The 24,609-nt window shown below is 34.4% G+C and overlaps 1 protein-coding gene across 2 annotated transcripts in view; it reads left to right on the top strand.

Moving 5' to 3' along the window:
- Positions 1–24,609, top strand: part of LOC113496660 (peroxidase-like) — a 39,221-nt gene that overhangs the window by 7,961 nt on the left and 6,651 nt on the right. The window contains exons 2-11 of one of the 2 annotated variants that reach the window (XM_026875946.1): positions 4,386–4,587; positions 5,178–5,219; positions 8,485–8,675; positions 11,513–11,689; positions 13,122–13,318; positions 18,948–19,146; positions 19,902–20,099; positions 20,451–20,601; positions 21,121–21,297; positions 22,959–23,109. In XM_026875946.1, the coding sequence (XP_026731747.1) occupies positions 4,391–4,587; positions 5,178–5,219; positions 8,485–8,675; positions 11,513–11,689; positions 13,122–13,318; positions 18,948–19,146; positions 19,902–20,099; positions 20,451–20,601; positions 21,121–21,297; positions 22,959–23,109 (1,680 nt within the window). In that variant the 5' untranslated portion in view covers positions 4,386–4,390. Of the gene's footprint in view, positions 1–4,319; positions 4,588–5,177; positions 5,220–8,484; positions 8,676–11,512; positions 11,690–13,121; positions 13,319–18,947; positions 19,147–19,901; positions 20,100–20,450; positions 20,602–21,120; positions 21,298–22,958; positions 23,110–24,609 lie in introns of those variants that run through there. The other variant, XM_026875947.1, reaches the window with a different exon arrangement.

The raw sequence follows: 24,609 nt of genomic DNA, 5'->3' as shown, positions 1-24,609 counted from the left end.
TACATTTCGAGGATTCTTTTATATAGGTCACTACTCAATGAGAGCGTGACCACATTTTTTTGTCTTCCTAAGAGAATCGTAAAACGCGGCTTAGGTGTAATTTTATTTGTGGATGAAAAGCATTACTTTTTTTCAGGTATCTTTATGTTTTATAACATAACTTTTAAACAATGTTGTTGAAAGCTTTCAATATACATAAAAAATTGCGGTACATTTAGGTAACACATAATATCAAAGTAAATATATCTTTTATCTTTTGCAATTTAATTCAAGCTTGAAACTCCAAACTCTACAGACTTAAAATAGTGGTTAATTCATTCATCATTCATAAATGTATGAATGTCACGAAAAACCCAATACACCTTTATCTACTAGTACATCTCATCGCTATGTTTTGTTTTTACGTAATACCGTACTGTTTTTCGTAATGTAATCCAGAGCAAAGTGATTGTCACTAACGAGTAACCATAGACCTTCTTTTAATACGTCATACGATCTTATTCATGATCTCGGCTGTCGAACTTAGGCCTTTTCCAAATCATCCCATCTCTTCTTCTGATTAAGGTAGATTTACGTATAAACGTATACAGACTTTCACACAGTGTACTTCACAATTGCATTATACTTCACAGCATAATGATCTCTATTACAACACGAATTAAGATCATAAAATCGCTTGACATAATTTTCGAATGTCGCAATTCAGCTCATTATTGTGTCAACGGTACGATTGTAACATTACTAAGCGAGTAATTGTGATATCAACAGTACGTACAATGGATTGTAATCCTATTAGATGGGTCGTCAAATGTTTTACTATTTGCGTGATAAACACTATTCATTTGTCACGACATGTCTATACTATTTCCCGAGAGAATTTGTAACCTGACAAACAGACTGTTGGTGACAGTATGTCTTGTTGAGGGTGAGGTCAATTAGCTTCCACTTTTGGGAAGTCGCATTCCCATAGGCGTTTACTTTGATAGGATTAGTTGAAATATTGTTTTTTTTTATAAGTCGTGTTTATTAGATTGTCTTTTCAATAAATAGAGATTCGATATCGTGATTGCTTGTAACAATGTTGAAAGTCCTAAGTGACGGGGAATTGTAAACTACCTTCGAATTAAGATGGAAAGATAAAGGTTTTGTGACACTTACGTAGGTACTAAAACAGAATAGGGGGAGGGATTAAGATCATTGTGTGTCTTCCATATGCTAACTTTCATTAAAGTGCGATAGTCCAAATACAAAAGAAAATAAGGTAAACATAACAATGTGACCGCGATATGTTTTATTAACTCGCGTGACATTTTACCGTAATTTCTCATGTTACAAATTAAGGCAAAACAAAGTAGTCGTTAACATTTGTTTAATCTATACATCGAAATAACATCGTGTAATAAATTGGTGTAGTTAGTCATCGGCTGTTGTTAATAAGCTGTCGTTATTAACAGAGGCGTCATCAACACCAGAAGGCCTACCTTCACTTCATATTAGGTAATATATAGGAGACGTGGAAGGAAGATGCCGCTCTACGCCATGTATTACGCTGTCACACTTATACAATTGCAAGGAGGTCGTATTGTAGGTACTATTTTTTCAGTATGTAAAGACGTTTTGTGGGATAATAAACCGTATTTACCGATACCTTACATTCTTTAAGTTTTGATTATACTTTCTGAATTGAATTTCTTGGAATGTTTTTTTAACAAACGGGTTGACTCATATTTCTCATGATTTTTCTTTAATTGACGATTATAAACGTTGAGCGCACTCGTTAGTAAGAGAATGATCTCTCACGATAGGGTTGAAAATCGTTCTCACGTCTTAGGACAACAGGGTTGATTATTTAAAGCAAAAATATTCTGACACCTATTAATCTCAGCCTTATCGTTATTATGTATTTTCTTTCAAAAACTCCTAGACTAATTTCTTGGCTAACCCTACGTAAGTATTATATTTCAATAGGATTGTTAATAAGAGAGTCCACTAATTAGGTATTCATTGTGATAACTAGTTGCGTAATTTGTGTGCGAAGTAAAGACTAATTAATTTCACTTGAGGCTTAATTTAGAAATTAGGCGTACGCATTTTGTACTTAATTAGCAGTATCTAATCAAAGTCTTTGAATGTAAAAAGCTTCTTAATTAATAAATCAACTGCTAAGTGGTTAAACGTTTTGTCCATTTTACTAGTTACTCTATAAATATGTGTTTAATAAGAAATGAGTACGTCATGTTAAAAACAAGATTACACTTCTAAAATATAAAAAAAATGTCTTCTTGTAACAATTATAACAGCCAAATAAACGTTTGCTAACCAGAGAGTAAGGAAAGTTAGATTCTTTGTTATTTTGAAATGTTTTTAGTAAAGTTATCTTATACTCATAATACAAGCTTTATATAGATTGAAACTAGGTGTCGTGGAATGAAAGCTGTGGAATAAAATTATATTGTATTTGGTATAAAATAAAAAGGGAAAAATGTCTTAGAAAATACTGCTAAAAACAAATACATTGTTTTGTGTTTTGTTGAAAAACCCTATGCTAACAGAAAACCCATTGGAAATCTGTACAATGTTTCGTTATCCCTTTCTTGTAATAATCATAAACACTTCAGCAGCTGAACTCTGATTAGGATTGCCATTCCTGAGGGGAATCCCAATTTTCCTCAAGAGAATTAAAGCTATCAATTTCTTGATATTTATGTAGCTTTGATATCTCTTACAAAATTGGCTACTGCTAACAATATTCCGCAAGATAATTTTAGGATATCTCAAAATCCATTGCAAATGTGGTGAGCCAAACCGTGGTTCAATTATTGGTACGTGCCCTAATTGCGCGTTCACCTGCACATTGGATTAACTCATGCATTTCAATGATGCCGAAGCTAGCCCAGCCATTTTAAAGCTCAAGATATTTGTTTGACGAAAATAATGAGATGGTAACAAAACAGACAATAGGCATTCCCTCTAAAAATACTTAGAAATAGACTATTTTTACAATAGACACTTTTATGAAACCCTTTCCGGATATAATTCGTTTTCTAAAGCCATTTTGTTATCGGATAACTGTCCAACTATCATGTAGACATATGGCAATTGCGCCATTTGCGGTAAAAGTGCCTGACAAAGAAATAAATGCAATGTCTCTAACCGGCGACTTCTAAAATTTCAAGATTTTGTGATAAAATTACCTTATTATTTAGTAGTGTGTATGTGTGTAATAGTGATATTCAAGAAAACTCTTCTCAGTAAAAAAGTTGGTTATTGAAACTGTGCAGGTCCAAATTACCATATTGATTATTTCTTTAATGATTTATTTAAAAACCATTCATATAATTAAGTTATTTATTACTATTGATTGTGTTCAATCAAACTAGGTTTTTTGCTTTGATAGATATTAGAATTGTATTGTTTTTGCGCGAATAGCCCGATAACATGACAGCTTTTTTTCTATTGCGACTATGATTTACACAAATTTATTGTGTTCGATTTGAAGTTCTACTTCTAAAAGTAATGCTCGCTGTTCCCGAAATTTTGTTCTGACGACTCAATAGTGTCTATTTCACCAGCTCTAAGCAGCGAATTGCTTAATGTAAATATTAATAGGCAATATAATGTTGAGAATAGCTGATCCACTTCTATTTTTTACTAAACAGAATTCTCGATTCACATTATCGATTAGTATTAACACGATTATGCGAAAACACGTAAAGTTTAAAATAAGACGGTGTGACATTACAAAGGCTTTTGTTATTCAATCATCTTATTGTTACAATAACGCTACATAATACACAAATTACTGTTTTGTGACGAAATCAGCATCACGTTCAACAATAATGATTTTAGCCTCTTGATATTCGCAAGGGTACTTGGTATGTAAATGCTTCTTTGTGCTCGCTTCATTTAGCCAAATTGGATTCGGGAATCAAATGGTCGGATTTAGTCTAATCCATAATGTTGAAAAGCAAAAATGATTTCGTTTGGAAATCAAATGGGAACGATTATGGAGTTTGGCACTTCCACCAAAATTGCGATCATTAATATCCAATAAAACATGCTGTTGAGCACTTGATGCTAGTATTAATGGCTCATCGCTGTCTCCACGATAGGGAATGTCTATAACATTGTATTAAATATTTCCTAAGTGTCGAACTTATCGTTATGTGGATGGTCGTGTAGTTTTATGATCAACACGTTTATTGACTACCTTTATCATTATTACTGTAGCTATTATTCAGTGGTATGTACATGTATTCTAGGCATTTCCTTAGAATGTAAATATTTTGTATTTAATAAGATCTGCTACTTAAAGTCATATTATTATTTGCTACTTTGAGGGATATTTGTTACAACAATACTTATGCAATTCTCTTTCTTTGCAGATACAATGGATACAGCGAGGATATGCCTGACGCTGGCATTGTGTTGTCTTGTAGAGGGCATTCACCTCAACTACCGGACGAATCTACCGCAGCTGTTACTTGATACAAATCCGAGTTTGCATTTATCTGGTCCTGGAGCTGCATTCGCCAAAATAGCTGCATTCGGACCTATACCAGCCAGATTACCAGTGAACGGATTCGGGTGAGAATTTATTTAGATTCGAATATTGGTTTATGTAACTTACTTGGATTTATTACAGCGACTGCATTTAAGATTAGAATGTATGCAAGGGTATCCGTATTATGACGAAATTCTAGTGAATGTGACTAACTTTCGAGCACGTGCAAGCAGAATGTCATTGAGTACTTAATATACATATCTACTTACTTGAACACGATTTCGAATACGTCAGAAAACATTAATAGTAATTTGTTTTTATTTATAAACAACAGCATTGTCCATTGATTTTTACAACACATCATTTTTTATTAGTTTTTTTTTAATCCAAGCAAGACCTGAAGCTAGTCTTGCTCTGAAGAGGTTGACTTAAAAAAGGTTAACAGTCCCTACATAAAACCAGTTGATATAATCCAAAGCAACACACGACATAAATCAACGTGCCTTGTATATTCGTGTGCCTGCTTTCTGCACTGAATGTTCTAGCATAATTGTGAATAATTCCTGTACTGCAACGGACAACTCTGAATTTCATTGTCCGCACATTTGCACTACATCTCTATTAAGTCTATATGTTGCATGACTGTTGTAAAATGCACTGATTCTGTCTACAGTTCAACGGCAGACCCTACAAGTACCAGTGGAGCGACGATAAGGTTACTTGTTTTTATGTGATTGACTAACAATATTATACTAATCAATGGAGTTTGCGGTTTTATGGGATGAAATATTGAAATAAAATTATTTTCAAGCGCGGATTGTTTGATTTGTACCACGACTGCGATGTTCAAGCGTTGTGGTCGGACTGAAATTTGAATAATGAAGTCAAATCCGCTTGGTAATTTTGTTTCAAATATTGCATGTTTTTTTTATGATTAACAACCTACTAACTCTTAATTATATTTTCTGCTTTAATTTTTCTAACTTTGTTGAATCTTTAACTAACATGAGGATTTTGGTAATTTTATAAAGTTATTGATGTTTTCGAAGTGTGATTGGATTGGATTGGATCTGTGAATGGTATGGGGTTTCATTCAATAACCATAATAATATTTCAGCGAAGCCTTATTATGAGGCATATAAATTAACAATTCCTTTTTAGGAAAGTAATCGTGTACACCCAAAAATAACGTTTCACATAATTCCATTAATAATGCGTCAATAGTAATGTCTTCTCTACAATATTATATCGAACTACTACTTACTAATTCTCCTTTCAATAAGTTGATTCGCGAATGATTCTAGTTAAAAGGTTTATTGCTATATAGTATGTATCGATAGTTTTAAAGATTTGCTGCAAAATTGTCCTTTGTAAATATTCATCTTAATCTAACATTTAATCTGTTGACTAAGTATCACTAATAGCCACGGTAATAAACTTTATTAATAGTAGGTACATAATAAACCTAGTTTTAGGTGTCCCAATTATTGTATTGTCGTGTTTATTACTAGGTAAATACTGCTAATAGATGTTCTTCGCTGTGAATATAAATATATTCAAACGTTTAATCTTTTCATGACAATTTTTTTTGTAATTTTTCGGATTTCTCCTTAAGAAACCAAATCTATTATTCTAAGTTATCCATATTTTCTCACCGTTTACACCTTCCCTGGACTATTAAAGTTATATTTTTGACTAGATGTTGCCCGCGACTTCGTCCTTAGAATTTTCCCCGCTTTTTCCACATTTTCCATTGTGGAATGTATTCCATTGATGTTATATAGCCTATAGCCTTTCTTGATAAATGGTCTATTCAACACAAAAAGATTTTTTCTACTCGAACCAGTAGTTGAGATAAGCGCGTTCAAACAAACAAACAAACAAACTCTTCAGCTTTATATATTAGTATAGATTGTTTTCTACGCATTTCTTTAAATGGCATGTTCTACATTCTTGTTTTCTGTAAGTAAGTAATTCGAATCATATGTGTAACATTAAATATGAATAATGAAAATCATGATGGAAAAACTTTGCCTCTATTTTTGGAGGGCTTTTACCTTTACTATTTTATCTCATACATATTTAATGCATTCCACCACCCTTTAGGAATGAATATAGCTATACTAGTCTTTTCCTGCGGCTTCGCTCGCGTGAATGATCGTTACTAATCTGAAACTAAGCAAAGTTTAAACTGCAAATGCTAAATAATTCAGATAAACAAGATTATATATTTCTAAATTCACACATACTAAAAATAAATAACATCTTGACACATAATAAATGATCTTGTTCACTACATAAACATTTGTCTTGCGTGGAAATCGACCCCCGCGCCTTTTGGAATGGCAGTCAGGGCTATTAACCACTTTGCTTACAGGGAAAATACTTACAGTACTCCCTTTTAATTTTACCAGACTTATCCAGGGTGTCAGCTTACTCTTAAGAGTAAAATATTAACAAACATAAAACAGTTTTGCGTGTGTAATATTAGTACAATGCTTAAAATAACTGTTCATTAATATTTTGTATATTATATTTAATATTCGATGTTAAAAATCTAAGTGTCACCTAAGGATTAATAGACGGTGTTTATTGTATTTATAGATTTTATCTAAGGAGTAGCTTCCGTTGCTTAGCCTCAAAGTTTACTTTATTTGGTGTATAGTAGCAACAGAAATACGTAATCTGTGAATATTTTAACTGTCACGGTTCCTGAGGTACAGACAGCTCTCAGTCGGCCGAATAGCACAGCCACAGTGAGTTTTTATCTTTTGGAACCCCAATGGATAGATAACTATACGTTTGTTGTAACCACAGCTTAGATGTAGGTACAACATAACAACTCCCTTCAGCCATTTTTCATAAGATATTATTCGTTGTACTTATTTGTCCGTCACGCAACGATATTGTTTAAAAAAGGTCAAAATACACGTTACGTGACTTTCCCTCATTAATTAAATCTTATAACACCTTTTGATTAGTACTACGTTATTATGAAACTACCTTAATAATTATTTGATAGTTTTCACCCTATTTTGAAAAAGTTGATTAATCTAATCTGTTGTTATAAGATGTCAACGACTGTAATTGGCTCACGGAAGAATATTAATTATTTGTAGCACTTGAATTAGGGATGTGAATTAGTAAATCTTTATTTTTTTATTCCAAAACACGTTTATTGGCAGGAATCACTAATTCACTAATAATTTAACATACACTAGATTGTTTATACATAAAGTGATTGGGCTTCGACGATACTAACTTTCTATTTATGATACTGGCATGAATAAAACAAAATGGAGAAGGTAAAACTGCAACAAAAATAAGAACATATTTCTCCTTGCCAAACATAGTTGCCGTTGTTGCTACTACCAATAGAACAATGAGAATATTACCCATTAAAGACGATTTTAACCCGTAAATTCATTTCCTCATTATCAATTGATGTACCTACCAAAAAGGTGTTACTACATCACGTATTTATAACAGCAGGGGAATCTCAAGGGAGCTTATTGGAACGGCTTCACCAGTATTATTGAATTGTGTATTGTTGCTACCCCCAGTGAGTTAGGGTAAGCTGTATTTTTCAGAAGAAATGTGATACTCATTTGTTATTCAATTTGTAAATAGTAGTGTTCAAGTGGTACTAACAAAATTAATACACTAATTTCTTTGTAGAAGTGGTGTCGATCGGCATTTAATACATTTAATTAATATTTATTAACATTTTAAAATACTTTTAAAGGGTCTGTGAGGTACGTATATAAAGTTATGAATTTTGAATTTGTCATTACATTATTTTATTATATGTACCATACTAATATAATATATACAAGTTTTTAATACTAACAAACATGGGCGTGTCATTTCAAAAAGAGTATCTTCATACATACGTATTATCATTCCGAGTGTTGTGTGCCAAACATTTGAGTATAACTGCAACATGAAATAGTAATTTTAACATCTATGTGCTTAAATAGTTTCAGTAACCCACCACCGCCGCTCGGGTCTACCGTGGACCCCGCCACTCAGACCTGTGGTCTGTCGCCGCCATTCTGTACTAAGTCCAGGTACAGGTCTATTGATGGAAACTGCAACAACCTCCAGAGGCCCTCGTGGGGTATGCCCCAGACACCCTACGGACGTTTGGCACTGTATAATTATGCTGATGGTGAGTTAAAAAGGATTTTTATTATCTTGTCGAACCCTAAAAACAGGAAAGGTGATCAGAAAGGTCTTTTGCATTATAATAGGACAAAATATATAGTGTCAAAAAAGGACTTTAATTCCAACGCAAAAATATTTAATCTTTTAAATAAACCGATTTGCTATAACAAAGTTGTGGCTGCCGCAAAAAAAGACAAATTTATGAATTGTAATATTTGTAATATGTGTAAAATTTGTTAAATTCGTACTTATAATGTTTGGTAGTAATTTTTTCAAAGGGTACCTAAGTCCTGTGCTTTTCGGTACAATTAGTGAATTTATTCCATTAGTAGATTTACTATCCTAAGTTTCTGCGAAGACCAGATAATATGGCGTAAGCATTAAGCAGTTCTTACCCTCTCCTTTTATCGCATTCAACCAAACAGGGTGTAACAGCTTATGGCAGCTAGTTCTGTAGTTAAGTACTTAGACTAATAGAAACTTTACAACTCGAGCAAAAACACAAAGTATACACAAATACTTATTATGTTCTGTCTAGACAAAATTGTGACGGATTCGTCTCACATGTTAGCAATATTTCAACAACAAGATATTTAAATAAATTGTCTACAACGGGTGACTTATAACGAGACCAATGTCTGTCTTTTTATATACTTTTTTTTTGTTTCAAAATATGGTCACTGACTTATATACGGTTCATGTATAATACTTTTTTCGGTGAAAGGGATTATCTTAATATCCTAAAGGTTTACGTCACTCTGATCTCATTCCACATCTAGCATAATAGAGTAATCATTAAACTGTGTATATTGTACTAGGTAAAGCCATTTTATTAATGAAACTATAACGATAAATACATGAAAAGATAAGCCACCCTACTAACAGAAGTTACACTAAGACTGAAGGTGAAGTGAAAGAGAGACACTGCTCTATGAAGTGTAGTGTGCTATCTCGCTTTTACAAAACCAGTTGTAATTTAGCTTTCGTTGTTTATCTCCCAGACCAGACCTAGCAATGTTCGTTATATCTTAATAGGATCTTTCGATGAAGAACATAGGTGCTTAATTAAAACAGTGTGTAAAAACAGGGAAAACTGCTCACGCAAACGTGTACAATTACTTGACGTAAAAAACAATTAGGCATCAGCTGTTGTTCATATGCTTAATTTCGAGACAATACTTAGGTCAGCCATTTTTTATCCAGATCAAAAATATTTTTTCTAAGTTCATTCACCTTAACATGATCTGGGTTAGTTTTGACCGTTGGCGTAGGTTTCAAGGTAAACAATAGCCTTTTAGTTCAGTCCTATCTTTGTCTTTCCGTCAAATCATAAAAGGCGGGTTTTGTAATAGATAGTAATTTTGATCGTAATCCGTCTTTGCAAACGGTGTGGATGTATTTAGTCGTATATATAAAAGGACTTTTTTTTTAACTCGACAAAAAGATAGAGTGCTTAAGTGGTCTAGAGCTTGAGCCTATGTCCATTAGAGTAATAGCAGGCCTACCAACATGTCTTAAAATACTTAGGTATGGTATAAACGAGATGGCACATCGTAGTAGATCTCAGTTCCACAACTGCAATAGATGGTGATTATAAGGTGCTAGTAGGCTTGCAACTGCTCAACTCTTAAAATTAAGACACATTTTCAACTCTCAATTAATAAAAGCTCCAACAGTTTTTGTAGGAATGTGGTCCAGGTTATTCTCATCAATTTTCAGAATGAGATATTTTGAATAGACTTGACCCATCTTCCATAAAATATCTATGTCATGACGGTAATAGGTATGATCTTCAACTAAGAATCACGTTCAAGCGACAATCAATTCTCAGTTCTACCTAACGTTTGCGAGAGAGAATGAAATAAATTATGCCGTATTCTTATGCTGTCGTAAAAGTAAATAAATTCACTAAGAATAAATTCTGTGCCCGAACAATGGCTCATATTGTTAAGCACATTTATTTCCTTTTTATATTTCTTTATCCGCGAATGAGCGTGATCCATCATTTGGTTCTGTTTCTGATTAGATAACTTCCTTTTATTTATTAGATGAACCTAATAATTGGCAATATATGGTACTCAAGTCTCTCCATTGTTTATTATATCTCTATTACTAGTTTTAAATAAAGGGATTATTACGGCCGAGTGCCTATCTTATATATATTTTAAAAACAATTCTGATTTTTTGTAGACAGTTTACCGAATACATGTATTTAACATTAAGGTAGTACCTACTGTTATAATGTTTTTATAGACTATAAATTATGGTCATACCTTTGGATTCTTGTCACACAAAAATTACCAGATCGCTTGCTATGCGCCATAGCAATTTCGCTATTCGCCCTCAAATTTATACATGGACGGGGGTGAGTAAATTTCGTCCTAATGGCGCAGGATGTATACCATAAAGGGATATGGGAATTTATGGAGGTGAAGTATTCCTATAAGGTAGACTCCGTAATAGACTGTGTACGCAAATAACAACACAAATCAATTTGAATGTAGATTGGGAAACGCCGATACGATCGTTGCATTGGTTATTGCTCGTAGTTGGCAATTATTAGAATAGGAAATATAATTTGACCCAGTTTTGAAAGAGATTCTTTCGAATCGGTTTTGAGTCAACCGAAACCTTAGCCTGTGATGAATTTTACCGTATTAGTTTATCGAAACGGATACACTGTTAGAGTGCAACTAGAGTCAATACTGTAACGTTTTAAAAGTGCCTGGAAAACGGCCTATTTAAAATAAAAGCTTATGATATTGATTTTGATTTTCTCATTTTAGACAAAATATTATCGTTTTGTTTATATTTTGCTATGATTTAAAATCCTTCTTTCAGGTATAAGTGCTTTGACTCGAGCGCGCTCCGGTCGTCCTTTGCCCAACGCGCGAGACATCAGTCTGACGTTGTTCCCCGACAGACAGCTGGTGGACCCCATATGGAACCTCAACACCCAACAGTGGGGCCAGATCCTTGCCCACGACATGTCACTCACAGCAGGCGTAGTCCAGTCCCGTAAGTTTTACCCCCTAATCTTTTTTCCTAATAAAAGTTGTGTTTGCTACCGATTTCCGCAGAAAGGTGTACACATCAGCCCGGTATAGAAATACGTTAGGATTATTGGATTTCGTGCAAACAATGTTTCTTTTACGTAAACTTTTTCGACATTCGAAGACTTGTAGATCGAAATATAAACGTTGTTAGAAAAATACAATACCCGTTTTGTTGATGCGATTTGTTTTGCAAAGAAATGTGTGTTAACAATAGAGACTTCATATTGAATTTTATAATACAGTTTGTCTTTATTCAATTTTGAGGATCTTGATTTAGCCATATTATTATGATTCCAAGTTAGAAGTTTGTTGATAGAAACAAACTTGTTCAGTTAGTAAGAGATTAGCATTTGACTGGATGGCAGCTAAATGACTATGAATAGTAAGTATTTACTTATATCCATCCTGAAGGCAACATTTGACACTTACCAGTGAGTGGCTATTACTACCAATATATTTCCCTTTTGTTTGAGTGCCTCAGAGTAGCCTTATTAAATACAGTAAACGTCGAATTTTAAAAGTTATTCATTATTTTTGTATTATTACAGGATGCTCAAAGAAGCGTAAGTTGATCGTTAGTGTGGTGTGATTTTTTTCGCTTATCCAATCCCTAAAATTTGTGGTTTTGTGTGTTTCCATTTATCATTGATAATTTGCCTCTCCTATTTAATAAATTGCATTCCATTCCATTCAAGATTATTTTTGTTGTATTGGTGACGTTTTCGTTCAATCATTTACCATTGCTCAAGGTAGATTTACTTTAAAAGATCGTACTCGATCATAATATCAATTTACAAGAGACTAATGCATCTAATAGGTTTATACTAGTAATGGATTCTACTTCAACAGAAATACCTTAACGAATACAAGTATGTAATATAATATCTTGTCATGGGCACTCATGGGTTTTGTTTCATAGACTTTTTTATTCAGACTAAAGCCAATTTATTAAAAAGCTGCACAATTCATTGATGACAACCAATACACAATAAAACCTTATCTATTGTATTAAACTGTGGATCAGCAATATCCGGAAAGGGAAAAAGTTCATCCACAAAAATGTATCAAATAATTTTCTTGTTCGATGATGTTGAAGGACGGATTGATATTGTGTCCCATCTATTAAGTATAAGAGAACCATTGGCAATATTAAAGACAATACGTGTCTAAAACTTTGAATTATTGAAGTGAGCGAGTAAAAAGTTTTTTATTAACACAATCAGTCGGGGAAAAGCACAGCTCACTTGTTCGATTTTTGGTCTTTAATTTGATAGATAGTTTATCTGTGTTCAATAATTTTTGTGTGGCGTGTGCTGCTTAATGTGTCTACTAAACAAACGCTGAAGTATATTCACCTTTATTTCTCATAACTTAAAGTATTTTGGTTTAAACAGACAGGGACCCGGTCACGTGCTGCGATGATAACGGCCGTCTGACTGCTGACGTCACGACCAACCCTGTGTGCGCACCTTTGTTGATCCCTCCCAACGATCCCGTGCACTCACCTCAAGGCACCCAGTGCATGAACTTTGTGAGGACTGGTACTACAAGAGACAGAGGCTGCACGGCACCCAATGCTCCCGCTGAGCCAGTAAGTCTTCGAACTTTGTGTTTTATCCTAATTAGGATTAGGTTAGGTGACGAGTTCCAAAAAGCTGGTTCGAAATAGTGTGGAATAAACTTTAGGATGAATTTCTAATAATCTAATAACATACAACAACAACAGCCTTGCTATGCAATGGAGCAGCATGGGCTACGAACCCAAATCAAGATGAAGAACATTATTTATATCTATAGCTCTGGTTTCCTCCAAAAATAGGTTTTTGTCTAATATTATTTCAAGAGAGAATAAAAAAATGTATTTTCTGATAATCCTTAACTGCCTGTTCAGGATGTTCAAAAACAGATATGCCACTAGGGAAAACAGTAAACCAATTCCCAATTCCGGTACTGCCTACTTCCGTAAATAAATAACGTTAGGCAATCGTTTTTTATATATTCTGTTTTACATTCGAGGTAAAAATAAATACATCTACTCACAAATACTTACTAAGTACAGCAGACTCAACTTCTTCTTACCAAAATGTTATTTAATCTGATTATCAACAGGAACTGTGTTATATTTAATAAAAGAAAGTATTTAGAAAATAAAAACGTAGTTTATATTTTGAGAGAATTTAAAACATAAGACACAGACAGTCAGATTGTCAAAAACTATAAAAAAGTAAATAAGTACTAAAATAAGGTTCAATATTTTCATATTTCAACACTCTCACCAAATTTGAACCCTTTTGACTTAAATACACAGTAGAATATAAACAGAAATCTGAACTCATAAAACATAAGCATGAAACATAACTAAGTTTGAAAACTCAGTACAAAAATAATAACTATTTTAGTTTCTTCATGCCAATTTTACTCCTAAGGTACTGGAACTTGTCTCTAGGCAGAGCTTTGGTGAATATGTCAGCACTTTGCTCTTTGGTACAAACATAATTTAAATCTATATGTTTTTCATTGTACTTTTCCTTAATGAAATTATACTTTACATCAATGTGCTTGCATCGTTTGTGATAATCCATACGTGGCGGTTTGCAATGCAAACCTACCTTGAACATGAGGAATTGTGGTGCTGTGTCACCGCAACAGACAGCTTTGATCCCAAACTCGATACAAAAGCGAAGTCAAAAATTATCCTATTAGTACATCCCACCAACTATGTACACATTCAAGAAGCCAAAACAGCAAAAGAAGTCTGGGATAACTTAGCCAAAGCTTTCGACGACAAAGGATTAACACGCCGAGTTGGTCTGTTGAGAGATCTGATTAATACATCGCTTGAAAATTGTCTGAACATTGAAGATTATGTTAACAAGATTATGACCACTGCTCATAAGCTAAGGAACATAGGTTTCGAAGTTAATGATGAATGGCTTGGGACCTTATTACTGGCTGGTCTACCAGAAATATATCAACCAATGATTATGGCACTTGAAAGCTCCGGTGTGACTATAACGGCTGATTCAGTGAAGACAAAGCTTCTGCAAGATGTGAGAAACTCTGAGTCTAGTGCTTTATATGTGAAAAGCAAGGGAAATCAGCGTGTCAAACAAGCTCAAGTTAAAATTGGTAAAGGTCCAAGGTGCTATGTGTGCAATAAGTACGGGCACGTAAGTAAATATTGCCGAAATAAGAAAAAGGAAGAGAAGCCCAACGGGAACACAGATTCCAGTTATGTTGCCGTGTTGTCTGCTACAATGAACAACGACAATAATTGGTACATTGATTCTGGCGCATCAATGCACATGACAATGAACCGTGACTTGCTTTATGATGAAACTACCCCTCCGATTTCCACAATAAGGGTAGCTAATAACAATAAGCTAGTTGTGAAGGCCTGTGGAAAGATAGATATCAAAGTTGTCAATATGCAAGGCAAGGTGGAGACAGTCAAGGTACAGAATGTTCTGTATGTTCCTGAGTTGGCAACCAACCTTCTTTCCGTCAGTCAGATTATAAAAAATGGTTGTCAAGTGGAATTTGACAAAGGAGGTTGTAAAATCCTGAAAGCAAATAAACAAATTGCAGCTGCTGATGTGATAAACAATATGTACAGGCTGGTTACACATAGTGTTCCTGCATACATATCTGCTTCAGCAGTCGATCCTTTTTTATGGCATCAGAGAATGGCACATTTAAATTTTGAAGACTTGAATAAACTATCGGAAAGTGCAGGACTCAAATTAGAAAATACAGATAAAGTGATTTGCATCTCATGCATTGAAGGGAAACAGACAAGATTTCCTTTCCCTTCGGAGGGTTCCAGAGCTCAAGCAAAGCTAGAACTTATTCACTCCGATGTCTGTGGTCCAATGGAGATACCATCTCTTGGAGGAGCTCGCTACTTTCTTACTTTTATTGATGATTTTACCAGGAAAGTATATGTATACTTGATAAAAAGTAAATCTGAGGTATTCGAAAAATTTAAAGAATTTAAAGTATTAGTTGAAAATCAACTGGATTTGACAATAAAAACTCTCCGCACAGATAATGGGACTGAGTACTTAAGCAATGAATTTCAAGCTTTTCTCAAGAAATTTGGCATTGTACATCAAACCTCTAACGTTTTTACGCCACAACAAAATGGCTTAGCAGAGAGGATGAACCGCACATTGTTAGAAAGAGCTAGATGTATGCTCTTAAATGCAAAATTACAAAAGCATTATTGGGCTGAAGCTGTGTCAACTGCAGCTTATATCACAAATAGATGTCCAACAAGAGCCTTAGCCTTTTTAACACCGGAGGAGATGTGGAGTGGTAAAAAGCCGGATATCACACATATGAAAATATTTGGTTGTGAAGCAATGGTGCATGTTCCAAAAGAAAAAGCTAAGAAGTGGGATTCTAAGTCTAATAAAATGATATTTATTGGATACAGTGAACAAACCAAAGGATATAGACTTTTAGATCCCAAAACAAGAAAAGTTTTCATAAGCAGAGACGTGATTTTTCTAGAAAGCTCAGTTAAAAGAGATTATGCTTTGGTACCATTATCAGAGTCCGCTCCAAACAAATGTGAAGATACTTCTGTAACTGAAAGAACTACTGACAGTGACACAACCTTACAGAATTTATCTGAAGATACTAAAGATGAATCCAGTGATGATTTTTACTCAGATGAAGGGTCTTTGTATGAACCAGAAATAAATATAGATCCCTCGGAATTAAGGTCTAATGTAACTACAAGATCTAAAGCAAGATTGACCAAAATGCAGGGAAATACATATATATGTACTGAAGAACTTGTAGGACAGGAAAATGTTCCAAAAACATATGATGAAGCCTTATCAAATGAAAATGTTAATGCGGCCAAATGGAAACAATCAATTCACGAAGAGCTACAGGCACATGCAAAGAATAAAACTTGGGAATTGATTGAAAAGCCTGAAGGAGTACGAGTAATTGGCTGTAAATGGGTCTTTAAAATAAAAGATGAACCATCTGGTCCGCTTTATAAGTCTAGATTGTGTGCTAAAGGCTGTAGCCAGAAACAAGGCATTGATTATAAAGAGATATACTCTCCTACTGTGAGGTATGATACAATTCGAGTATTACTTTCAGAAGCAGCACAACATAATTTAAATATACTTCAGTTCGATGTTAAAACTGCATTCTTGTATGGTGATGTTAAAGAAGACATTTATATGTCACCACCTGAAGGTTTGAATGCTAAGTCGAATATGGTATGTAAACTTAATCGATCTCTTTATGGCCTTAAACAAGCACCACGGTGTTGGAACCAAAAATTTGACAGTTCACTGAAGAAATTTGGTTTCAACAACAGTCATGCAGATAGGTGTTTGTATGTTGGAAATGTAAATAATAACAAAGTTTATTTATTGTTGTATGTTGATGATGGGCTTCTATTTTCTAAATCAACAGATTCTCTAAATATGGTGATGCAAGAATTAAAACTAAACTTTGAAATGAAACAATGTGATCCAAAGAACTTTGTAGGATTACAAATTAAGAGATCTGAAGGCTTGATATTTATTCATCAGTCAAAATATATTGAAAGGATATTGCTTAAATATAATATGCAAGATGCTAATGGTAATAATATCCCAGTAGACTCACACACCACACTGGAGAAGAGCACTGAACCTGTGGACAAGAATATTCCATATCGAGAGGCAGTCGGCTCACTTATGCATCTGGCTGTGGTAAGCAGACCGGACATCATGTATGGAGTCAGTCTGGTAAGCAGATATCTTAATTGTTTTGATCACACTCATTGGAACGTAGTCAAGAAAATAATGAAATATTTAAAAGAAACCATCGACTATGGCTTGTGTTACACATCATCCCAGCAGAATAAAGTTGAAGGTTATAGTGACGCAGATTTTGCTAAAGACATTGACAGTCGAAAATCATTAACTGGGTATGTGTTTATAAAAAATGGAGCTGCTATAACATGGGCTACGCAACGCCAACAAAGTGTTGCTTTATCTACCACAGAGGCAGAATTCATGGCTGCTTGTTCTGCGACAAAAGAAGCTTTGTGGTTAAAAAGAATGTTATTAGATATTGGTGAATTTAATCAAGATTCTATATACTTAAACATTGACAATCAAAGTGCAATTTGTTTGATTAAAAATGTGGATTATCACAAACGATGCAAGCACATTGATGTAAAGTATAATTTCATTAAGGAAAAGTACAATGAAAAACATATAGATTTAAATTATGTTTGTACCAAAGAGCAAAGTGCTGACATATTCACCAAAGCTCTGCCTAGAGACAAGTTCCAGTACCTTAGGAGTAAAATTGGCATGAAGAAACTAAAATAGTTATTATTTTTGTACTGAGTTTTCGTGCCGAGTTTTGATGTAATATACGGAACTACACCGTTTTTATACTTTTTACTTCACTTTTACGCAATGTACAGGTGGTCTGGGCCCATAACCTGTTCGCAGTGGAAGCGTGCTGGGCCCATAACCTGTTATATTTAATAAAAGAAAGTATTTAGAAAATAAAAACGTAGTTTATATTTTGAGAGAATTTAAAACATAAGACACAGACAGTCAGATTGTCAAAAACTATAAAAAAGTAAATAAGTACTAAAATAAGGTTCAATATTTTCATATTTCAACAAACTGCCTTTCAATCGCAAACTTTTCTTAACACAAACCTGAAGTTAGACATTGACCGATCGGAGAAATTAGAGAGTTAGGAAACTACTTCACGTTTTCACGTTAACTACGGAAATATGTATTTACAAAAAGTACCTTAGACCATCATAAGATCTACCATCAAATGCTACAAAGTTTTACAAGTATTCGTCGTTTTCTGCAAAATTCAATCCTTGCTTGAGACTAATTTATAAATTATTCAACTTGCGACTTCTGCTCGGTCTAGGCGGCAGTTATATTAAATTTCCATATAACGCCCAACGTGGCAACGTTTTAGGAGTAATTCTGTTTTAACAATTTTGGGACATCTCTTGTATTTCCCTGTTCTAAATTTAGATTTGATATAAAATAACAATTTTGACAAGAATTTGACAATTTGAATACGTTTGATCTTAGTATTTCCCCATAAATAATCATTATAATGCAGCCTAGCCTAAAAACACCTTAAGTACCTATTACAGGACCTCTTTTCTTTTGTAAACATTTTATGGAAAAAGAAGTAAATAGAAATAATTTATTTGCCACTAGATATCAACAGTGACAGCCTTCATGGATTTGTCGTTAGTATACGGCAGTAGTCTCGGCCAGTCTGATCCGATTAGAGCTCGTCGTGGTGGACGTCTTCTAACTACAGTGAGAAGTGGTCGGGAGTGGCCTCCACAGGATCCGAACATCACCATCACCTGCGAATCTGCCCAGTCTCCTAATGAACCCTGCTACTTAGCTGGTTAGTGTTTAAACTAGATTAAAAAATATATTAATTTTCATACGTTAAGGCAATACTTGGTTCAATGAAAAAAAAATCAGGTCAACTCTGTTACTTCTATTTTGAACGTATTACTGCACAAAATCCCAGATATAGATAATAATAGGTAATGAAAAAAAAAAAATTAACTGTCCATAGATAGTAGTAGCGATTATAAGAGAAAATAAAAATGTTACATCAATCATTTCAATTTTTGTTCGTTTGTGATGCCAACCAAGAAATATTAGTATACGACTACAAAATAGACATCAAATGTCTCAAAACGATTTGAATCTAGTTTTAAGCCAATCTCAATTATTCAATGCTTGTTATAGACCCAAGATCAGTATCGGGTAGCCTATCTTTACGGTTCGTTGGAATCCTTTAAGGTTATTGACCGAGTCTAAAGCTCAAAACAGTTGAGTAAGGCTAGTCCTTCATAACACATGCCATTTGAATACTGATGGGAAAACCGAATTTGCCTCTGATTATTAAGACCCTGGAGAGTTTATGGACTCATCTGACATGTGAGATTAATGTTAGGCTAGACTAAGCAGATGGCATTTTAGACGTCTTGCTTTTATATTAAGTTTTGTTTTTGTTCTTGTTTGAAGAATTGTGATAACGTCACCGAAAATTCACCGTAATTTGACATTTCAGATTCAGAGACGGGTTTAGTTTTTTCTTTTGTTTAATCACATTTAAGAGCATGGGATGTATACATATTATATTTCCAGGGGACATCCGTGTCAACCAGAACCCTCAACTGACAGTACTCCAGGTGATGTTATTGCGTGAACACAACCGCATTGCCGATACCCTCGCACAGTACAACCCTCACTGGAACGACGAGGTTCTGTACCAGGAAGCCAGGCGTATTCACATTGCTGAGATTCAACACATCAATTATTATGAATACCTTCCTATATTATTAGGTAAGATTGAGATCGAGTTGAATCTTCGAAACTGCTTACTAAGTAATAACACCGAATCAGAATCAAACCGGTATTGGGAAAGTTCCTCTTTTATGATAAGGCGGAGTAATCTTCTTGGACGCCCACACTCCTGCGAGAACGGGTGGTGCAAGATTCTTACTGGCTAAAGCTAAAAAGCCCTGCTTTGTCATCCGCGTTTTGGCATACATGACAATGCGTTATAAACCCTCATATAGTGTTAGAAAGACCCTGCCATTTTGAAACTTTCATAAGTGTCTATCTTTAATATCAATCCAGTTTCAATTTGAAAATAATTTTTCTTAGTATAACGCCGTTAATTTTACTTCGTAGGCTTTGAGAACATGGTGAAGAACAAGTTGATCTACCCTGGTGCTCCCAGCTATATAAATGACTACAATCCTGGAGTGGACCCCTCGATCCTTGACGAGCATGCGACGGCTGCTTTCAGACACTTCCACACTCTCATTCGTGGATACTTGAAGTAAGTTGTCATTTGGTTATTTTAGTTGATAAAAATGTTGCAGGTATTTTTTTTATATCTCTTGTGTGCTGTGCCTTTAATAACTAGATGAAGATATTACGTTTTTCCCTTCTTCTTTTTTATTTTGTGAGAGTACCTATTTGAACACAAAATTTCCTTATAATTAAAATTTGAATCCCCATAAACGTGCCAAACAGTTTTACAATTAAATATTAACATTTCGAAGAACATAATACGATTATAGATACCTACGTATTATGGTTTTCCTAAATTGGATCAAATGTAATCGTGTAGCACATTTATCGAGTATTAATATTAATGAGATGGGAAATTGCATTTACCAAATTCTGTTCAGGTACATTATGTGGTCAGAATTTAATCCCTACCGTATTCACTTTAATTACTCGCTTTCGTATTATACTTTTAATTATGCTTCTAAGCTTCTGTTTCGTAATAATATACTCATACCTTGACCTTTTAATGACCTATTCTCCAACATTTAATTATGTTCTTTTTCAGGTTGGTATCAGAAAACCGCGACTTACAAGCTGCCGTTCGTATGAGTGATTGGTTCAACAGACCATTGTTGCTGGAACTTGATAATACCTTCGATAGTTTGGCTAGAGGACTAACAGTACAGAAACAATCCTACAGTGACCAGTTCTGGGATGCAGAAGTGACCCAATTCCTTTTCAAGTAAGTAATTTCTTTGGAATTTAATAAAAACTTTTCGTTTGAAACTTCTTCAAGAGCTGCTTCAGCAACCAATATTGAACGTATTCATTTTAAAGTTGAAATTATGGAAACAAAATATTAAGGCAAAGTTTTGTGTGTAAACTGTTTACTGGTACAGACAGAAGCCATTGAGATAAACTGTTTGTTAGAACTCATGAAGCAGAACTTTATCTCCAAATCAGATTCTACCGCCTTTCTCGGAAAGTATGATAGAAACAAAAAATACTTTATCACGTGTCAAACTTCCGTAGTTTTTCCAGTGATCAAATATTTTTTGTGAGTATGTCATTTGATATTCAGGTCAAGCTTCCACAATAGTGTCCAGTGCAGATTTGACAACAGATCATTTTGGAATACTTTTGGGAATCTTGGAAAAGTTGTGTATCAATTTCTACATATTGACATGAGTTCATATATAAAATGACTGCAATCAATAAATAAGGGTTATCAACAGACGTAAACGACAATAATTTACGACAAAAACAGTCGCCAGAATTGTGCTTACGTTTTACTGTATGGAAGATACGAGGGAAATTTATGGCCTCATTAATATTAATACGAATCTAAGCTTATATTGCGGGCTCAAATTGAAATGTCTATAAATTTGATGGTATTCAAAGACACGGATGAACAGAAAAGGACGTATTAGAATTCGAATATCTATCTAGTTTTAGAACCAATGTGTTATGGTCCTTCAAAGGTCTAAAATATCCTCTTTTTGTGTGATTGTTGTACAATCTGGTTTAAGAGATTAAATAGTCTGTAAGTCTGTGCCCTGAGAGTGGAAAATTGTTTCAAGATTACACCGTAAAAAATCTTTCCATACGATGATTAGCTTCACCAAAAATCAAAATTTAGAGACTGACGACACGGGTTCTCTGAACCTCTTTATTTGCAGCAATATTAAAAGCCCCTTCAATACTTATTTGAAATTTCCAAGTGTTTATTAGTTTGTTCAGGCAGTGAATCTTCGATCAGTCTTCGGAGCCTATATTTATCCCGAAACTAGTCCATCTACTTTATTAAACAAACTTAATCTTAAACTTTAATATTTCGGTCTTCAATGTGTTTGTTTTGTTCGGATACATCCGTTCACTTGAGATCCTTGTTCCTTGTGCTCAAAATAAACTGTTAAGATTGAAGTTTTGTTCCACATTCTTAGATAATGCAGGTAAATAACTTTTTATGAGCAATTACGGGAAAAAAAGTTATCAGCTTTGTGGTGAGTTCAAAAATATTACGACGGTGCCATTCATTTTTCGTGTCAAACGAAATCAACGTTTCCATGAAAGATCGTCCCTTGTCAGCGGAACTGTAGTCAGTTAGCGTCAATTACGCCGAAATACGGAACCCGGCGCGATTGGATGGATCATTGTAATCAATTTTATTGAGTGACAAATGTTACAATGGCAAATTCGGTAACAAATTTTTATTCGACAGCAAAAATACTGGTTTTGAATTTATGATGTATTTTTTTTGACGTATACTAGGTATTTAAAGTCCTTTCTGGGAAAAAGAAAATAAAACATTTTCTAGCATTTGTGTTGTATGATTTCTTCATAGCCATTTTTCATCAATCTCTCAAGTCATCATCAGCCTTCTTCTTATTATTATTTTAACAGGCGTAACAACACATTTGGTGGAGACTTAAGAGCGACGGACATCCAAAGAGGTCGCGACCACGGGCTGGGCAGCTACATCGCAACGCGGGCGGCTTGCGGCCTGCCGGCACCCAAGAGCTTCCATGACATGCTGGACTTCATCTCCCAAGAGGTATCTAATTTTTTGTATAAGATAAAATACCAGCAGCGCCCCACGGTCTCATCCGCGTCGGTTGCGTTAAAGAGGGAAACTGAAAATCAAATATTCGCCATGTTACCCGCTGTTAACGTACCTAACCAACGGAGAAAGGATTTCAATAGCGGTTAAGTAATTTGAACAGGAAACCACAACAAACACAAACTTGAATAAGTTAAGCAATAGAGTATACCATATGAATGTAATTAGCCGAGAAAGTCGAGTCCCGTAAGCTATTTGAACCAAGCCCTAATCCATCTAATTTCAATGGCCTACGAAAATCTAAAGGCGGACACTTTATCGCGTACTCGGAACAAGATCCATTTCAATTCTCCAAAACAATAAAATTATAATCGTTTTAATCCGAACAACGGTTATCACTCTTGCTATTAGTGTGTCATAATGTCAGTTTATACCCTTCAGCAATGACGTCACAGATTAATGTCGTGAACTTGTCAACTGTTATCTCCAAATATAACTCCAGTTTATAGTGTGATATCAGTACTAGCGTTGATGGACTTCCCAAAGGCTGTTACAGTTAGGGGCAGTAACATAACAAGATAGCATCATTTTAACATTGGCACTTTTTATTTCCGTTTTATGATAGGCCAGCTTTATTGGCAGTTTCATGAAACCTTGACTTTTGGTCAAGCTTTTGCCATGTTTGGAGTTCTTTGACCTTATCAAACAAATATTTTTGTAATCTACTTGTTTTAAGTGGTATTTTTACGTGGTATTTACATTTTTATTAAATAAAAATGTATGTTTGTACACTCTAATGAAATAGTTCTAATCACAACTAAATTCTCTTTACCTTATACGTTCCTAAAATATAATATACAAAAATGGATTACTTTCTTTAGTAAGAGTAAGATCATCCCTACTATATAATATTATAAATGCGAAAGTAACTCTGTCTGTCTGTCTTTCTGTCTATCTGTTACGCTTTCACGTCTAAACAACTTAACTGATTTTAATGAAATTTGGTACAGGTATAGAGTTGACCTTGAGAAAGAACATAGTTTTTATCCCGGACTTTTTAAGAGTTCTCTTGGAAACGCTATATCACCGACCTCGAGGCGGGCGAAGCCGCCAGCGAAAAGCTAGTACTAATATAATGCCATCCCTAATCAGTTTGCCAGAGCTGTAATTAAGGCAATCTTCAGTAACGACAGCTCATTGTATTGTATATTAAAGCCGCATGTGTTACTGAGAAGGTTGACATAACTGGCCATATTATAGGAGAATCGATAAAGGTTCGATACTAATATCGATTCCGGGTAACGCGTTCGCGTACGTATCGCTACTAAGCGCTAAGGAACTACTATAATTTATTGTTATTTTGATAATAATTTAAAGGTTTGTAGTAGTAGTATTAAAAGTTATTCATCTCTTCTTCGTTTAAGATAAAATCAAAAATAAAAAGTACATTCACTGAATCCTTTACCAAGTTATTTTGCAGTTGGTTTTTTTAAA

The sequence above is a fragment of the Trichoplusia ni genome, chromosome 8 (assembly GCF_003590095.1).
Source record: "Trichoplusia ni isolate ovarian cell line Hi5 chromosome 8, tn1, whole genome shotgun sequence".
Taxonomy (NCBI): Eukaryota; Metazoa; Arthropoda; class Insecta; order Lepidoptera; family Noctuidae; genus Trichoplusia; species Trichoplusia ni.
The sequence above is the reverse complement of the archived record's forward strand: the minus strand, read 5'-3'. Positions and strand labels throughout refer to the sequence as shown.